Source organism: Onychostruthus taczanowskii, unplaced genomic scaffold (genome assembly GCF_017590055.1).
Source record: "Onychostruthus taczanowskii isolate IOZ18803 unplaced genomic scaffold, ASM1759005v1 scaffold172, whole genome shotgun sequence".
In the NCBI taxonomy this organism is placed as follows: domain Eukaryota; kingdom Metazoa; phylum Chordata; class Aves; order Passeriformes; family Passeridae; genus Onychostruthus; species Onychostruthus taczanowskii.
Window position 1 is genome coordinate 328,493 of NW_024498929.1, and position 19,427 is coordinate 347,919.

A 19,427-nucleotide genomic window follows, 5' to 3' on the forward strand; every position below is an offset into this window, starting at 1 on the left:
CATTATTACCAGATTCATTACTTCAGCCAAGCAAGGCACTCCGCTCTCAACCATGCATAAATTCAATGCTTAATTATATTGTTGCAACAGTAATTAGAATGTGTTGGGTGAGGTTGTCAATTAAAGCTGCATCCACACGTTCCATGGGAAGCCACGAGGCACTGGGGAGCCCGTGTGGGCACCCTGAGCAGGGGCAGTCCTCGGGGTGCTCCTGCTGGGTGTGTGCTTAGCCCAGAGCTCTTCCAGGGATCCCTGTGCAGCTCCCTCCCCGCAGTGCCCACCCCGTGCTCCGAATGCCCAGCCTGTGGGGCTGGTCCTGCATGGGCACCTGCTCCAGAGGGGACTCCATGGTCCTGGTGGGTCCCTGGCAGCTCAGAACATCCCGTGATTCTGGGAATGCTGCAGGGAGAGCACGTCCAGCACGCACTGACGAGTGGTGCTGCCCTGACAGGGCTGCTGCTCCTTCCTTATTCCCAAAGTGCACTGCAGGAGCATCCCCGTGACTCCCAGCCGTGCCCTGTGAGTGGGGCAGGGAGCCGTGGGGCTGTGGCAGAGAGGAGGAGAGGAGCAGCAGCCCTGTGCCAGGCCCAGCAGCGTGCCATCCATTGCTCCAGAGCTGATGCACAGCTGGCACAGGTCAGTGCTGATGTCTGGGGATGCCCTTTGTGCCAAGTTCTCCTTTGGCACGGGTCAGTACCAACGTCTGGGGATGCCCTTCGTGCCAAGTTCTCCTTTGGCACGGGTCAGTGCTGATGTCTGGGGATGCCCTTTGTGCCAAGTTCTCCTTTGGCACGGGTCAGTGCTGATGTCTGGGGATGCCCTTTGTGCCAAGTTCTCCTTTGGCACGGGTCAGTGCTGATGTCTGGGGATGCCCTTTGTGCCAAGTTCTCCTTTGGCACGGGTCAGTGCTGATGTCTGGGGATGCCCTTTGTGCCAAGTTCTCCTTTGGCACGGGTCAGTGCCGGTGTCTGGGGATGCCCTTTGTGCCAAGTTCTCCTTTGGCACGGGTCAGTGCTGATGTCTGGGGATGCCCTTTGTGCCAAGTTCTCCTTTGGCACGGGTCAGTGCCGGTGTCTGGGGATGCCCTTTGTGCCAAGTTCTCCTTTGGCACGGGTCAGTGCTGATGTCTGGGGATGCCCTTTGTGCCAAGTTCTCCTTTGGCACGGGTCAGTGCTGATGTCTGGGGATGCCCTTTGTGCCAAGTTCTCCTTTGGCACGGGTCAGTGCTGATGTCTGGGGATGCCCTTTGTGCCAAGTTCTCCTTTGGCACCCCTCGCCGGGCTGTCCCGTGCCCGTTCCCTGCGTGGTGCCGTGCCGGGCACGCTGCTCAGCAGGTTTGCTGTGTGTCCTCTGCTCGATGTTTACAGACTGTTTCTGTTGACTGCCACAGGTTTACACCATACGAGTGGTATAACCCCCACCCGTGCAACCCAGACTCAGACGTGGTGGAAAACAATTTTACTTTACTAAATAGTTTCTGGTTTGGAGTTGGAGCTCTCATGCAGCAAGGTACACCGGTTACACTTCGTTCTCGCACACGTCCCACAGTCTGCTCAAGGGCTTCTGTGCTGGTAAACTCCACCTTCTGTAAACGCAGCATGTACTGTAAAACCTGACCTCACACACGCAGAGTAGCACAGGGGAGGGAGGCCGAGCGCCACTGCCACGGGGGAGCTGTGCAGCCCAGGCCAGGAGGAAGGAGGGCGAGCATCTGAGAGAAAGGGGAGCACGCAGGGCCACACGGGAGTTCTGCAGCTGAAATGGAATTTAATTGCAAGAGGGATATGAAGTGCCTCGTGCTGAAGTTGAGTTGATTGGTATTAGAGGTTTGACAACAGAAAAATGTTGGGCTCCATCCCAACACAAACAGCCTTAGCTGCCCTAGAAGAACTGTTCCAGCTGCCAAACAAGGAAAGATGCTCTTTCTCCAGACGGGTTGTTGAGTTTGTAGGCACTTGTCAAACATGCTGTTTAAAACCAACACCAAACCCTGGTTTTCTATGGCTTTTCTGCAGGTATGAGTCCCATCCTTCTGTAAATGCATCCAACCCTAGAAGCCTTAACTTAACCCAGTCATGAACCCCTGTTACTGGCAATTTTGGAAACAGCTGACATTTTATTCAGATGACAAGGAGGGGCAGTGATGCTTACTCCATGTGGGAAGTCAAATAGATCTATGTACTAAACACATTTGTTTATGGCATTTATGTTCCAAGGTTTCCAATTAAATCACTTTTCACCAAAACCGGGGTCCACTGAATAGAGAGAAAATGTTTTCTGACAAATATTTCAAGTTGAATCAAAGCTGAACAAAAAAGACCCCACCCCACAACAACCAAAAAGGCAAAGCCCAGCAGTACCTTGGTATTAAATTCCTAAACATTTAAGTGAGGAATATAAAACCATCTCTGCATTCATACAGGTACAGTTTATTCTTTCCTCTTTAACATACATGAGTTAATAAAATTTAAATATAAAGAGGATTTTTCCTAGATGTGGTAGAGAATAAAGTTTGTATTGACCTAAGATGCACTTGCTTTTAGTGGTGCATTATTGTATTGAGAGGATACAGAGCTTCCCCACAGAAGCCGCTTTGAAGGAGGTTGGATGAAAGAAGAGCATTTCTGCTTTGTTTTGGAGGTTTTTTGTTTTGTTTTCCTTCCAATTTGTCAGTAAAACACAGGCTGAGGTTTTACAGTATCAGGCAGGTGTGTGTATTTACCTGTGGTTGCCCTGTGTGTGAAAGTGCCCCAGGATTTTGTGTTTCCTGTCCTGCCTTTTTTGGAGTTTACCATCATCCACAGCAAACTGTGGGATGCAGTGTCTGCTCGTTACCACTACCTTGGGTACATGACAGTCAGCCCCAACCAGACTCTGCTTGTCTTTTAAGGAGATTCCAAACAAAACAAAAGAAAGAGAGAAAAAGAAAGAAAGGCAAAAGAAAACATTTGTAAGGCAACACAAATGTTTCCATGTGCAAACTTGTGGTGTGATTGTCTGTGCATCATGGTCACGTGAAGAGTTTGGACATGATGGGAGCGGTGGTGGAAGTCTGGGTCTAGCGTTGCACTCCTCCTCCTTGGCAGCAGCTGCTCGTTATGCTTGACTGGAAGCCACTTGTGATTAAATTTTAAAATGTGATGATCAGACTTTCTCTTTTCTACAGAGCGTGAGCAAAGTCTGGATCAGGATTGGCTGTCATGTCTGCCATAAAAAGGCACTAGAGAGACTTCAGCAAGTATTGTCTCTGCCCCCGAGTCTTGCTGGCAACATTTTGATTTAGATGCTGCTTCCCCTGTTTTTCCCTGGAAGTCTCAGATGTGTTTGCATCCTCCGAAAGCATCCAAACAGGGCACATTCCATCCGGTCCATCCAGGGAAGCTGTCACTGTCAGAAAGGAGAGCTGTCCCTCAGAGCTCAGCTCAGCCAGGAACGGGGCACGCAGGAGCAGAGAGCGCCCAGGTGGAGCGGGGTGGGGATGGAGCAGATCCTGGGCTGATCCCCCAGCCTGGGCAGCAGGAAGGGGGGACTCTGTCCTTGAGACCCCTCCTGCAGAGCTGCCCCAGCCCTGGGGACACAGCAGCAGCACCTGGAGCTGCTGCAGAGAGCCCAGAGGAGGCCGGCCACTCTATTATTCTAGGATAAACCAGTGCTTTTTGCTGGAACTGAGGCACTCAGAAAGGTGAACACTGGAATAACATGGGAAAAATGAGATGCTGCCCCACTCAGCTCAGCCAGGAGCAGGGTTTGCTCTCACCTCACCAGAGCAGTCACTCAGGGCAGGATTACCAGCATGGGAACTGAGCGTGTTCTTTCCCACAAACCGTGTTTTGCTGCAGGAAATCACAGGAGGTTTGGCTTCTCACCCCACAAGTGCAGCACACAGGGATTTTCCATCCTCTCCTGACCAGTGCTGGCACGTTCCATGTGTGTGGCACAGCATCAGGGGCCAAGTGCGGGAATTCTATTTCTATGGCTGCCTAAGCTTAAAAGCAAGAATTCCTTCAGGAAGAGCTGAATGAGCTCAGCTTTTGCAGTTCAACCCCGGCTTAGAAATGGAGAGCAACAAGCAAATATTTCATTGTATTGCCAAAAAAAAAAAAAAATCTAATCAGGAAAGCAAGGAAGTACAGCAGAAGCCCAACCACAAACCCAGGCAGAGCTACAGCTCTGGAAACAACTCCATTTGGCCTGGAAAATTTCAATGGAGAGTTTTTGCCTTCAGACTGCTCTCGCTGTTTGGCAGTTCTGTCAACACACTCCAACCCTTGGGCTAAGCTTAGCTCTGACCTTTAATAGACACAGCTCAGTGTTTACAAATAGAGCTCCAATCTGTTTGCCGGTTGGTGGGGAAGGTTTTACCCTCTCGGTCTCTGCTCCAAAAGTCACATTCAGAGTTTTTGCAAAGTCTGAAAATGTTCTCTGCAATGCTGAAATTTCTTGCACAACTCACTGAATAGCTGAGAAGATATAATATGTCAACATGTTTTTCCAGTAATAGAAAAGCGTTTGTCAAACCAAAAGCTTTAGCCCTGAGCACTCCGTTCACAGGCTCTTAAGCATTTTCTTAAGTCCATCCCTCATCAGCAAAATAATGATGCAAAAACTGTACTGTGAAGTCAAATTACTCAGGTGGCTACCTAAGAGCTTTGCTGAACCAGATCCTCAAATCCCACATTATGCACAGAATTCAGTGGGAATGGCCCCCCCAGCAAAAGAGCAGAAAATTTGCCTCAGAATGCTTGGAAACACGAGCATCTCTGTGGCTGAAATAGAGGTTATCTGAGCTGCCTGGAAACCATTGCAGTGCAGGCAACATGTGCTGCTCTGTGGGGATTTATGGCAATGGCAAACCTGCTCAAACCTGCTCAGAATAATAAGTGTTAAATACACTGCCCAAACTTTGCATTGCCCTGAGGATCCAAGGGATGTGTCCACGGACCCTCTGGTTTTTCAAATGGGAAGCACACGTTGCTAGTGAGAGGTTTTGTGGGGGCTGAGCTGAGGTTCAGTGGAGGTGACTGGAGCTGCACCGATCTCCCTGTTGGTGCTGAGATGTGTCAATAGGATGCACGGGGCAGGCTCCTCCTGTCAGGTATTTCTGTCAGGCAGCTGTGAGCAGAAAAGCGTTTGCTAAAGAGCTCTGGTTACAAAATCGATTGCAGTGTACGGGCACAAAGGGACTCCAGAAGCAGACAGAAATACCAGAGTAGCTTGCTGGGGATGTACAAGATTAATATCACGAGGCTGGTTAGCTCAGAGAGGTAAGGGGCTTAGACCCAAGGATAATTCCATTTGTCATGTATCATGGCGCACATCCCCTTCCCAGTGTGTTACCATTATAAATGTCAGCTGTGCATCTGTGAGATTATTGTTGAAGTCATTTTATCATGCTACAGCTCATAAAAGCATTCTGTGCCTAAAACCAGGCTGTGGTATCAGGAAAGCCTCATTTTAATATTATTGTTTTGATGGTGTTGTAACAGGATCAGAGCTGATGCCCAAAGCTCTTTCCACCAGAATAGTTGGAGGAATATGGTGGTTTTTCACCTTAATCATAATCTCATCCTATACTGCCAACCTGGCTGCCTTCCTGACCGTGGAGAGGATGGAATCTCCCATCGACTCGGCGGATGACCTGGCCAAGCAAACCAAGATAGAGTACGGGGCTGTCAGGGACGGATCCACCATGACCTTCTTCAAGGTAAGGCAGCCCCGGGCAGCCGCGGGGCCGGAGCCGCTCCCGGCGCTGCAGCGGGGCCGGGAGGCGGAGCCGCAGCATCCCCAGGGATCGCAGGGGGAGGAAATGCATCACTCACCCAAACCCAGGGCTGCAGCATCCCCAGGGATCGCAGGGGGAGGAAATGCATCACTCACCCAAACCCAGGGCTGCAGCATCCCCAGGGATCGCAGGGGGAGGAAATGCATCACTCACCCAAACCCAGGGCTGCAGCATCCCCAGGGATCGCAGGGGGAGGAAATGCATCACTCACCCAAACCCAGGGCTGCAGCATCCCCAGGGATCGCAGGGGGAGGAAATGCATCACTCACCCAAACCCAGGGCTGCAGCATCCCCAGGGATCGCAGGGGTAGGAAATGCATCCCTCACCCAAAACCAGGGCTGCAGCAGGCCTAGGGATCGCAGGGGTAGGAAATGCATCCCTCCCCAAAACCAGGGCTGCAGCAGGCCTAGGGATCACAGGGGAAGGAAATGCATCACTCCCCAAAACCAGGGCTGCAGCAGGCCTAGGGATCACAGGGGAAGGAAATGCATCACTCCCCAAAACCAGGGCTGCAGCAGGCCTAGGGATCACAGGGGAAGGAAATGCATCACTCCCCAAAACCAGGGCTGCAGCATCCCCAGGGATCGCAGGGGTAGGAAATGCATTGTTCACCCAAAACCAGGGCTGCAGCATCCCCAGCAATTAAAGATAAATACAGCAGGTACCCACAGCCAGAGCCACAGCATCCCAAAGGATCAGAGAGGTGGGTAAATACATAATTCACCCACAGCCACAGCATCCTGAGGGACTGGAGAAGGTAAATGCACCAGGTAGCCCAGCCTCAGTGAACCCTGCAGCACCAGGAATGTAAAACCTGGCAGGTTTCCCCCAGGACATGTGGAAAAGCAGCCTGGCAGTGAAGTGCAGTAAGGGGTAAACCCATCTGCCCGTGATGGGAGCCAGGACATGGACACGGGGGTATTCTCCTCCAGCTGGGATGCTATTTCCTCCAAACCACTTCACTAAAAAGCAGCTGGAACAGTCTGCTTTCCCTTCTGAAAGGCACATTTGCACCCACGGTAATTCCACAGGAAAATGCAAGTTTGTTTGTCCTTGTTTTAATGCTCCATGGTCATATTACCCAGACTATCAGTACAGGGGCCACAGCACACTTGAACACATCTGCAAGTGAAGAGTTTTCTGACGCTAACTGTTTGGTAGACAACTGTGATAATTATGTCCTTTTCCTTTTTCTTAATTAATAGTATTAATTACATACAAAATGGATAATTTCATAAAATGTCAGTGCAAAAGCCAACAAGCTATAAATACAGAATACGTGCACAAAAATCCTGTGACAGTCAGAATTACTTAGCAGCTCCCTCAGCAGTGTGAGCAGGGAAGCCAGGCTCGGGATGAGCCTGGATCAGGCTTTTCCCTGTGCATCTGAGGATGGTGCTCATGGAGTCACACACACAGGGCCTCGGGACGGGAGGAGACTCTGGGGGCAGAACAACATCTGTGACAGGAGATCTCTCCCTCTCTGGGGACATCCCAAAAACCCAAAAATCCAAAGTTCCTGTGCCACCTGCTCCAGGTGACCCTGCCTCGGCAGGGGGGTTGGACTGGGTGATCTCCAGAGAGAGATCCAACCTGCCAACCCCAACCATCCAGGCATTCTGGGATTCTGTGTAGTCTGTCCCTGTTGGTGCTGCCAAGGGTGAGCTGTCCCTGTCAAGGCTCTCCTGTGGCTGAACAGAGATGTTTCCTTGCTGAAAGAAAAACACCAACTACAGCATTTTGCTTTAGTGAGCTCCTGAAATGATGAGCTGACATTTCCACTGAGATGGAAACCTTCCTGGAGATATTCCAGTGAGGCAAGCTCTGGATTCTCCTCTGGCTATTTCATGCCCAAAGAAGCTCACTGCCATTGATATTCTGAAGTCAAATTTAGCTTCAAAGACAAAACTTCAAATCCTGTTGCATCCCCTCATTTTTAGAGGAAATAGGTCCTGGAGCTCTACATGAGAAGCTCAGAACAAATTTCCTAGAGCTGTTTTTAGTTTTACACTGATTTCTTTCTGCACCATTAATCCTGCAGGCAGAAATATGTAGGCTTAAAAGCATGTGGGCTTCTAAAAGGAAACCTTCAGACAAGGTGGTTAAATATTTATGCACTACATGTGCTGGCTTACTTGTGCCTGAAATGCATGTGCACAGGGGATGGACAGTACAGAAACTGGGGATGGATTCCCTGGCAGAGGGATGGTGACTCTGTGAAAACGCATGAAAAATGCAGTGTATCACACTTGTAAACACCGTGGGGTTTTTTATTATGGAAGCATCTCCAGATCCTCACAAGATTAGGAGTTCTTTGTCCTGCCCAAAACTTGAAACAAAAAATCCTGGAGTAGCTCTCTGTACAAAACCAGCTACTCCTGTCTGCAGAGGAAGGCTCTGACTCTGCCTTCCTCAGACTGTGAAATGCTGTATTTGTTTAGCTCCTTGAGCCAAACAAACACACACAGCCAGGGAAGGGCCCGGGAACTGGGAGAGGGCAGCAGGAGGGAGTTCAGGCAGCAGGAGGGAATTCAGGCAGCAGGAGGGAGCTCAGGCAGCAGGAGGGAGCTCAGGCAGCAGGAGGGAATTCAGGCAGCAGGAGGGAATTCAGGCAGCAGGAGGGAGCTCAGGCAGCAGGAGGGAGCTCAGGCAGCAGGAGGGAGCTCAGGCAGCAGGAGGGAATTCAGGCAGCAGGAGGGAGCTCAGGCAGCAGTTACTCCACTCCCGCGCTCCTCCCAGGGTACAGCACAGTTACAGCGCCTCTGCGGCGACATTCCAGCTCCGCCTCTTTCCTGGGAGCTGTCCAGTCCCCGGAGTGCTGAAGTGCTGGGAACAGCGAGAGGGAAAGGAGGGATCACGGCGGCAGCAGCAAAAACACCCTGAGGAGCGAGGCACAGGGCTGGGTGCCCTGGGAAGGGTCATTGCCTCAGTGCTTTCTCTGCTGCAAGATGGGATTTGTCACATCAAATAGTACTAAGGCCCAGGAATGCCAAGGGGAACTGATTGTTTTCAGACCAACATTTTTCAAAGCAAACCACGACGTGCTGGCATTCCTCGCTGTGGAGGGGACAGGAACAAGGGAGTGACATGTAGGACACGAGGGGCAAAGCCCAGATCCCTCTGGTTTCCAGGACCGTATGGGACACACATGATAAAAAACGTTTCTGAGACATCAGGCACAGGAAAACACCAAGCAGACTCTAAAGAGCTTTGATTTAGGACTTTGTGCTCAAAGTAGCAGCAGGAAGGCCCTGGAAGATGAGATTAACAGGAAGATGAGTGTAACTGCTGGATGGGATGGAGGTCAGGAAGCGTATTAGAAAAGCAAGGTGCTCCCACTGCTTTTCCAAAGCTCCATTTGCATTTATCCAAGCTGACATCACTTGCAGTTAGTGGTGTCTATAAGGCCGTGCTAACAGCTGTGATTGCCCACTGGTTTGGAATGCCTAGCACCAGTGTCCCTGCTGCTATAGTTTTCCCAGAAAAAAAACTATTCTGAAGATGAAATATTTTTCAAAGGAATCACTTTTCTGCAGTGACTTTTAGCCAGACAGTGGGGAGCATGAAAACAAAAGCAATTGGAATTACTTGTGGGGGGGGATGGAGTTCTGACCTTGAAAGGAACCTCAGAATTGGCCTTTTCCCTGTGTAGAGATGCCAGATCTGGCCAGAGCAGATGAAAATACCCCAAAACCACGGCCTAGGCAGCTCAGGACAGTGAAGCCTTGTAGGAGGGCAAGCCAGCAGCACCCCAGGCAGCACTGCCCATCTGTGGGAATGGCCAAATCTGGGAGAAGTCCAGCTGAAGGCAAGATGTTTCCCATCCACAAGCAGTGACACACATTTATTTCTCCAGACTGCTGTCCTGCTCTGTTTCCAGCATGCCCATAAATCTTCCACTGCTTTCTTGCCCCTCCATCATAACAGGTCCTGTGTTGCAGCTTGTGCCAGCTCCTGCCTTCTAAAGTGCAGATGTGCTTCTACTTAAATTAATGAAAATTCAAGGCCCCAAATTTGGCACAGGATCCATCCTGAGGGAAAAAAATGGGAGCTGGCAAGTCGAGAAGCCAAGATCTTTCTTACAAACTCTTCTGAATAAAGAATACATTCTTCCACTAAATTCACTGTCAGACTCAGTCTAGTGCATAAACATTGCATCAATTTCAAAAATATTCCCAACTGAGCTATAAAAATGGTAACTACTTGTGGAGAGCCACTTAACCACCTTCAGAGTTTAGTGGTACCCTGTGGCTCACCAAACTGAGGTGGAATGCAGGTGACATTCACAGATGCTGAATTTATAGATAAGGCATATTAACATTTAAAGCTCAAAGAACCAGAAAATCAACTTGTCACAGGAATCCCTCTGAAGCTGGTGTTTAAAACTGAGCCTGAATCAGCTGAGATGGCTCTAAACCAGAGACAGGGCTTGAGGGACTGAGGAGATGCTGCCCTTAACCCCTGTGGCAAAAGGATCACGTCCTCAAGTCTGACTGCAATGGGAAGCACGAAGCTGGAGTTTATTTGGACTGTTTCTCAAACTTTATCCCTGAAGCACGTGACTTCAGGCAAGTGATATGAACACAACAGGGGCAGAGGAATTCTGTGTTCATCACCAGGCTCTTGGAGCAGTGGGTGTGCCCTGACAGGTGGGAGTGGAGTGTCCCAGGACAGCAGTGTCCCAGGGCACCAGTGCCCAGCTGCACTGGGCCAGCTGCCTCCGTGCTGCAATCCATGGAGCAGCATGGGCCCAGAAAATTCCAGAGCACTTCACAGCCAGGCCAGTAACTACATTCCTGGTACTGCAAAGAAAGTGGGAAGCAACAAGAGATTCCTCAGCACAAAGCCCAGTAAGAGGGGAGTGCTGCTGGAAGGAAAGCCTGCCACCGATTCCCTGTCACTCCAGGTGTGGTACCGCCATTGGGCTGGCGAGGCTCAGGAACACGCGGCAAGGGCAGTTCGGGGGCTGGAGTGACTCTGTGCCTCCTCTTCCCTCGGCAGAAATCCAAAATCTCGACGTACGAGAAGATGTGGGCGTTCATGAGCAGCAGGCAGCAGACGGCGCTGGTGAAGAACAACGACGAGGGCATCCAGCGCGTGCTCACCACCGACTACGCCCTGCTCATGGAGTCCACCAGCATCGAGTACGTCACCCAGAGGAACTGCAACCTCACCCAGATCGGGGGGCTCATCGACTCCAAGGGCTACGGCGTGGGCACCCCCATCGGTAAGAGGCCGCGGAGCACAGCGCAGGGTCCTCTGAGGCAAACCGTTCGCTCCTAGGATCTCAGAAACAGGACAAGGGAGAATGGATTCACACTGACAAAACCACGGCTAGGTGGGATATTGGGAAGGAGTTCCTCCCTGTGAGGGTGCTGAGACCCTGCCACAGGGTGCCTAGATTATCTGTGGCTGCCCCATCCCTAGCAGTGTCCAAGGCCAGGTTGGATGGGGCTTGGAGCAATCTGGAACAGTGGAAGGTGTCCCTGGCCCACCTGGCAGGAAGGGCTTTAGTGTCCCTTCCCACCCAAACCATTCTGGGATTCTGTATGTGCCCCAAAGAAAACTGCTTACTCAAAACCCTGCATCTCCCTGATGCAAAACCTTGCAGTTGGTCCTCACTGTTCTTCAGTGTTGCTCTGAGGCAATGAAATAAATCAGAAATTGATCCCCTTTAATGCAGAGCTTTAAGACTCCCAATCACTCTGAAGTCTCTGGCAGACCTTTTCTAGCAGTCCAGTACCCTTTCTAAGATCTTCTAATTGTAGAGCGTTAAAAATTGTGCCTGATTTTTGTGCTGTGCTCTTGTGCACAATTGGCACTGGGGAGCCAGGTTTTGTCCTGTGTTCATAGAATTATGGAGCCACGGAAGGGTTTGGCTTGGAAAGAACCTCAAAGCCCATCCAGTGCCACCCCTGCCATGGCAGGGACACCTCCCACTATCCCAGGGTACTCCAGCCTGTCCAGCTGGGGCTTGGTTCATCCATTGCTTGACAGAGCAGATATAAATAAGGGAGAAACACCTCTGCACTTGGAGCTGTCATTCTTTGTGGTGCTGAGCCCTGCAGGCAGATTGTCACAGACATGACATCCCAAGTATATTTTTCCACTGGCTCTGTGAGAACAGCCTTGGCACCCTGAGAAAAGTGATACAAAAGCTAAAATCCCCAAGAATGACAAACTCATGGCAAGAGTTTCCTTGCGGTTATAAAACTGCCACGCTTTAAACCAAGAACAATGAAGGAATAATTGGAACAGATGGCAACCCTCAGAGACAGTGCAGCCATTGGAAATGCAGCTGTGAAATATATTTATAAGATGTTTCTTGTATGAGAAGTGCACCTCTATTTTTTTGTTAAGAAAAACCTGCAAAATTCAGGGGAATAGATATCCCCAAGCACTGTGGAATAATCCAGCATCATTAAGCATCTCATAAATAACTGATTTCATAAACAAGATAAACCTGTCATTATTCAGAGGGACCCCCAAGGCTCTGTTATTTCTCTCAGAGCATTCAAGAGTATTGACTGCAGAGGCTGTATAGAAAATAAAAAATTTTTAAAAATTAAAAGGGTTGTCTGTGACCCTTAACACCAGATCTTCAGCAATGCTTAACTGGCCTGCAGGGGAATGTAAAACCACAGGGCCCATGACTCCAGAACTTCCAGTGAGGGAGTTGGACAGAACCTTATGGCTCCCAAAGAAACAGGGAGGAGAATTCTTGAAACCAGGAAATGTGTTATTTTATCAGAACATCTTCTGCAAGTAAAATACAGCAGTTATGGGCAACAGGAGGAATTTCTCCACGGGGAAGGTTGGCAGGCCTTGGCAGGGGCTGCCCAGGGAGGTTTGGAGTGCCCGTCCCTGGAGGTGCCAAAAAGGCCTGGGTGTGGCACTCAGTGCTCTGGGCTGGGGACAAGGTGGGCATTGGGCACAGGCTGGACTCGGGCTCTCAGTTCTTTTCCACCCTCAATGATTCTGGGATTCTGTGACGTGTCAGGGCAGGTTTAACTACAGGGTGAGTGGCAGGCTAATGCAGCTAATTCTAACACTAAAGCTCTTCCCAGTTCCTTGGGAGACTGCTAAGAAAGTAGATAAATGTATTTTTTGGCCTAAGAGGCTTGTTTATAGCTCAGAGGCCATAAGTAATGTGCTGAATATTTAAAGAGGTGTGGAGATGGATTTGTGGGTGGTGGTAGAGCTCACCAATAAACCACCACCAGTGCAGCTCTCCAGGCACCCTTGACAAACTCTAAAAGCCCGTGCAGAAATCTGGAGATGCCTGTTACCCTCCAGATGAATTGTGATAATCCTGATGGCAACATAAACACCACAAGAAAGAAAGAACAAACCCACAAATCCTGTGCTGTGACTCTGGCTGCTCCACTTTACTTCCCAGCTGTGTCCTTCCAGACAGGGGAAATGGATGAGTCCTGCAGCCTTACACATTGCAGGGGACAAAGCACAAACAATTCTGCTCTCTCTTCTGTGAGGCACTGCTGTTTTCAGGGGTAATAATTCAATCCTCTGTGCAAAGCCAGTTTTTGGAGGTGTTTCTGGCCTGTTTTCTGTGCTGTTATTTTTGGGTCTTTAACAGCAAGCACACAAATCATCCATTCTTACAGCAGGCACATTTTCCTCTCAGAGCTGGCTGCCTCCAGCAGTGCTGGTTTCTGGCTTCCCAGATAGATTTGGGACAGTCTGACACATGTCTCCTGGCAGCTGTGGTCACAGCATGGCCCAGTGCTGGCAGTGCTCTGCCCCAGCAGCAGCTGAGTGGTGGCACAACAAATGAGGGGCTGCAATGTTCCTCACGCTGTTCTCCTCAGACAGGGCTGGGGGATGCAGGAAATGAAGAGCAGCAAGGGGGACGTGGATCCACGGGACAAGTGTCTTAGCAATGTCCTGCACAGCAAAATAAGGAGCAAAACTGAAGCTGTGAGGCCGAATTTCCAAGGCTATTTCGGTGCATAAGAACCGAAAAGAAGCAGTGCCTCAGTGAGATTTTTCTGAAGTGCCACATGTTCTGGCACACATTCTGCCTTAAAGCTTGGTTTGCCTTGATGGAGTTCAGTTTGCAGCACTTTTAATGTGCAGCAAAATGAGATTTTGGTGAAATAACAGTTGAAGAAAATCTGAGAATCACAGAATGGCCTGGATTGGGAGGGACTGGATTGAAGCCCAGCCAGTGCCACCCCTGCCATGGGCAGGGACAACTTCCACTAGCCCAGGTGGCTCCAAGCCCCGTCCAACCTGGCTTTGGACACTGCCAGAGATCCAGGGGCAGCCACAGCTGCTCTGGGCACCCTGTGCCAGGGCCTGCCCACCCTCACAGTGAAAAACTTCTTTTCAATATCCCACCTAATCTTGCCCTCTGGCAGTGGGAAGCCATTCCTCAGTGTCTTGCCCTTCTGTGTCTTATTAATGTGCTGCTAAAGGAGGGGAAAGAAATAGCTGCAGGGCTTTCAGCTCTACATTTCAGCCCAGACTCCTAATGTTTCCAGCTGTAGGGAGTCCAGCACAGCAGGATTTGGGAGCACACATGTGCCTTTGGAGCCAAACAGCATCTCACAGAATCACAGAACCATTCTTGCAAGCTCCTCCTCCTTGCTATCACAAAATCCTGGTCCCACAAAGTCTCTCTCACAAGAGCAGGCTGCAGGATTTTGGAGGATGGAGAGGCTGGGCAGAGTGTGTGAGAGCAAATCTAAGCAGAATGAGCCACCCAGTGTGACCCCACTCCTCGCCAGACACTGCCCAGGCCCATAAAGCTGCAGAGCCTGCACACACATCATTTAGCAAATGGTGGCCTGCAAACCAAAAGCATGAAATTGTTGCTATTTTCAGCCGGCAGGGCCACTATTGCTGCAAATCACAATAAAAAGGACTTGTCCACACGGTGTTCTTACAAGCTGTAGGTAGCTGAGGTGGAGCTGCGGGTGTAAATGAGAAGACAAAGTGTCTGAGTGACTGTGGGCTCCTCTGAGGCAGCCCTCATTTACAGGCAGCAGGGAAAACCAACAGATGCTGAAGTCAATAGAAGGGATGCAAAGCGGAAATCCTCAACGAGTGCTCACAGCAATATTCAAATATGATGTGGAGGAATGCCTTAGCGAGAAAACCCACTGCCAAGGCTTAAATAAACCTCACTAGGAGACCTTACAATTATCATGAATTCTCAAATAACTGCAGCAGGGGAGCCTTCTGCTTCCCAGTCCCCAGGGCAGACACCAACAGAGATTCCCCTTCCCACCTCCAGCCTTTCCAGCTGGAATAATCCCTCCTGCGACAAGGCAGGCTTCTGCCTCAGATGGTGGCAGCTGCTCCCTGCAGCACTGCCAGGCCTCGCCGTCCCCTTGCAGGGTCCCCGTACAGGGACAAGATCACCATCGCCATCCTGCAGCTGCAGGAGGAGGGCAAGCTGCACATGATGAAGGAGAAGTGGTGGCGAGGCAACGGCTGCCCCGAGGAGGACAGCAAGGAAGCCAGCGCGCTGGGCGTGGAGAACATCGGGGGCATCTTCATCGTGCTGGCGGCGGGGCTGGTGCTCTCCGTGTTCGTGGCCATCGGAGAGTTCATCTACAAGTCGCGCAAGAACAGCGACATCGAGCAGGTGAGCGACCCCGCCCGGCCTCAGCTCTGCAGCACGCGCCTCGAGACGTGACGGAGTTTGCATTTCCTGCTGCTGAGCTCGCACCAGGCAGCCCTGGCTCTAATGACAAATAATTTATTAATAACCACAGGGGAGTGCCTCACCCACGGTCCAATTAGTGCTGCTTAGCAGGGCAGTGCAGAACAAGGGCAATTAATTTCTCAGTTTCTGCTTGAACTTCAGGATTTCCAGCATAAATTACATTGGGAAGGAATAAAACACAACTGGGCTGTTGGGTTTTTTATATGGCATTATCACAAGCCGCTTGAGTAACGCAGGAAAGCACATCCAAATCCCAAGAGTCATTTTCCTCTTGCTCTAGAAAGCATCTTTTTTCAGAGCCAGGGGTTTACAAGTGCTGAAGGATGCACTTCAAAGCAGGGAGATCTGCTGAGAGGTGATGGATGCCACTGTAAAGTAAGATTGTGGAGCCAAAGGAGTTCTGGTAATAGCTCCGCTGAAGTGTAATGAGCAATTTAAAAGGGCAGAGCAAAACAAAGGAAATGCTGTGTGTAAATCACACCTTGAGCACGAGAGCATTTTGTGAGTGAAACTGAGTGTAAACACCCTTCTAGAGAGCCACCAGCCCTGTGAAAGAGGCAGGGCTGAGCAGGAACTTGCAGAGTTCCTAAGCTGTCAGCCAGCCCCTCCTGCCCCGGGGCAGTTTGTCCTGGCTCTGTCCTGGACCCTCTGTTTGGCTCCTCTTCTCTCCAGCAGGGCTTTCCCAAGGGACAGGGGGACCTCACCCTGCAGGACCCTGAATCCCCAAAGGTTTCCTCACTGCAGGCTCCCGGGCACCCACCTCGAAGCGGGTTAAGTTCTCTTTGCACTTTGAGGTGGGAAAGGCGCTTTTCCATGGGGGATTCCCCCTCCCGATCCAAAGTGTTATCCTAGAAGGGTGGTGACATAAATGCCAGGAGTGGCTGTTGAGGCAAAGACCCGCCCCCAGGGCAGCAGGAACGAGCGGGAGCAGAAAGGAACATTTTGAACTCGACCTGGGAGGTGCAGTTTGCATCAAAAGCTGTGTCGCTGTCTGCAAAAACAGATGCAGCTCAGGGAGCAACCCCAGGATATGCCAATCAAAGGGTCCCTGGTTTGGGATAAGGCAGAGATAAAGGATTACTGTATTTGCACATATTGCAGCTTTCTAATTAGTACTTTAGCCCGTTTTAGCACAAAATGCATAAAAAATGTATTGGTATCTTTGTTTTGTTCCTGTCTCGGGAGATCGTTTATTCAAATATGTTTTGGAGAGCAGTTGCAGCTAATTAAAATATTTAGTATAATTAAAATGTTTAGTTTAAGTGCTGACATGGTGCAGAATATCCTGGAAACTTTGCAGGAGTCTGTGCAAGGCAATGCCTCCCTGAAGCCAGGACTAAAGCAGACTTTAGTCTGCTTAGCTTTAGTCTTAGCTTGAGGCCAGGGGTTTTAATTTACTGAGCACTAAGTGGGGTGAATAACAGAATTCGGGGTGCACAACCCCATTTCTGCACCTGCACCGCTGCTGCTCAGCACGGTGTTGCTTAATAATTAGAATCATCGAGTGAGCTAATGTGGCACTTCCTGCCGCTTTTCCAGAAGCAATTTCACCGGAGCACAATACCAGCGATTCCAGTGTTTCTGTCTGGTTTCTCTGGCATTGTTTTCTCTTTTCCCTGGTGAGATAAACAGCTTAGAAGGGAAACGCTGTGCAGGGTGTGTTATCACGAAGCTAATCCGAACCATTGTTGAATACAATCTGTGACTTTTCTGTTGCCATTAGTGGAGTCTCTTTTGATTTAAATGGCTTTTGAATCATTCTCATGCTTGTTTTCAGTTTTGCTTTGTTCATTTATTTACTTTCTCCATTTCTCTTCTTTTGCATGCAAGGCCTTTTGTTTCTTTTACGGACTGCAGTGTAAGCAACCCCACCCGTCCAACTCCACCTCTGGCACCACCTTATCCACGGAGTTAGACTGTGGCAAATTAATCCGGGAGGAGCGAGGGATCCGAGCACAGCCCTCGATCCACACGGTGTAGTCAGGAGAGGACCAAGGTGTGTCCGGGAGAGCGTCACGCCCAGCAGGGCTCGGCCCTGCCAAGGGTTAACACGGGGGTGAGCTGATCCAGAGTCAATTGCCAAAGCCCTAAACCCGGGCAGTTTCAATGTGTGTCACCCCCAGCAGGGAGCTCAGCTGAGCTGGTAGCCTTTCAGAATTATCACAGCCTCTCATGTGCACTTGTCACCTTGTCATTTCCTGGGGTAATTCACCTGCTTCAGGTAAGAAAAATGATTTACCTCCTTTTCATCTCCTCCCCGACCCGAGCTGAACAGTGGCAGCCTCGTTACTGAAAGCAGGGAGGAACATCCAGCTTGGTCTCTGCTGCAAGTGGGCCAGGCAGCTCTGAATTCAGGAACCTCCCAAACACCCTGCAGGGCTCCGTTAACTTCCTGAACCCCTGTCACAAGCTGCCAGAGATGGTGAGCTGGCATCTCTTACTCCCTGTGTCAATATCTAATGAATTTTAATTCCTCCATTTAAAATGCATTACTCAAAGCCTGCAAGTAACTATCATAGCACAAAATCAGACCCATCAGTTGAATTTTATGCCATGTAACCATTAAGGGCATGTTCAACAGGAGCACCCTCAGGCAGCGACCAGGCAGACCATTAATAGAGCAACTCCATTGTCTTGTTTAGCAATTCGTGAGGTTCATTGGTAAGAGAGAAACTCCTTCGTGGGAAAGTCGGGCATCACTTTATCCCAGACAGCAAAGCCCTGGCATTGCTTTGCATATTGCACCCTGGTGGCATGTTTTGTGTGGGAGGCTGGCACTGGATGTGTTTTACACCCTGGGAGGACAACACTTGGATTTCCTCCAGCCCTCAGCCAGCCAGGGACTGACAGCCAGGGCAGGGGACAGTGGACTGGATGTGGTTTTGCCACCAAAAAACATATGTCAACAGTTTGAGATGCACGAAGTGCACAGAAATGCCAGCTCCAGGGATGTCATGAGCTGTGGCGAGCCTCAGTGTTCCCAAACCTTTTTACCTGTATTCCATTGTATCCCAGATTCCTACCAGTCTCACCAGCTCATCTCCCTCCCCTCAGCCCTATTTTATGCGTTCCTGCCCAGTGGAGCTCCTGCTCATCAGACAAGTTACTGCTCTGTTTTCCTGGGGCCATTTCTGCCCCCTTGCTGGAGGGGATTCCTTCACACCCAGCGTGCTCCCCCTTGAATGGTTCCTGTGTACCTGGCTCCTGGGGACACGCAGGGCAAGCAGTGCCCCGTGATCTCCTCTCAGCCCCGTGCCAGGGCTGATGCTGCTGGCAGCAGGCTGTGACAAAGCTGTGCTGCTCGCAGCTCGGCTGCTCCAGTTCTCCCGTGCCCATCCGGGGGTGGGAGTTCATGCTGCACTCCAGATGCTGCAAGAAATTGTCTTGCTCAGAATGGTCTCTTAACTTGTTTGAATGGGGCCTGGAAAGCTTTGGCTCTCCATAAAATGCTCCTTCTCGCCAGCAAAGACCTGAATTAGGTCCTCTGAATACCTGATTTAAGAAAACACTTTTTATTTGCAGCTTCCCAGTAGAAGAGACTTAAAACTAATTAAATTCAGCTCCTCTCAACTCTCAGAGGAGAAGGGAGATGCCTAATGTGTTTATCTCCATCACTGCTCCACACAAGAAATCCTCTGGGCTGCAGCTTGGACCAGTTTTGTAATTGTTCCTTAGATTAGTGCCGGATGCAGAGCGTTTCTGTCACTTGCTGGGTAAACATTGTCCCAGCTGGCAGTGACAGCAGCGTTCCCGGGGTTTAGCTGTCCCACAGACAGCCCCACAGGCTGGCAGCAATTCCCTGGGGGAACGCCGAAGCAGCTCCTGCTATCCCTGGCAGAGCTCATCCCTCGTTACAAAAACAGTTATCAAAAACCATCACTGGTGCTCAGGTGATGTGGGAGAGCAGCAAGCAGCTTTTCTGATTTTTCTTGTGAACAGAGCACAAAGGA

The 19,427-nt window shown here is 50.3% G+C and overlaps 1 protein-coding gene across 1 annotated transcript in view; it reads left to right on the forward strand.

Annotated features, from left to right (window-relative positions):
- The window catches only part of GRIK1 (glutamate ionotropic receptor kainate type subunit 1), a 103,458-nt gene that overhangs the window by 80,503 nt on the left and 3,528 nt on the right, over window positions 1-19,427 (forward strand). Inside the window, exons 13-16 of the mRNA XM_041400129.1 lie at window positions 1,391-1,509; window positions 5,487-5,704; window positions 10,785-11,010; window positions 15,146-15,396. Coding sequence (XP_041256063.1) covers window positions 1,391-1,509; window positions 5,487-5,704; window positions 10,785-11,010; window positions 15,146-15,396 — 814 coding nt within the window. The remainder of the gene's footprint in view (window positions 1-1,390; window positions 1,510-5,486; window positions 5,705-10,784; window positions 11,011-15,145; window positions 15,397-19,427) is intronic.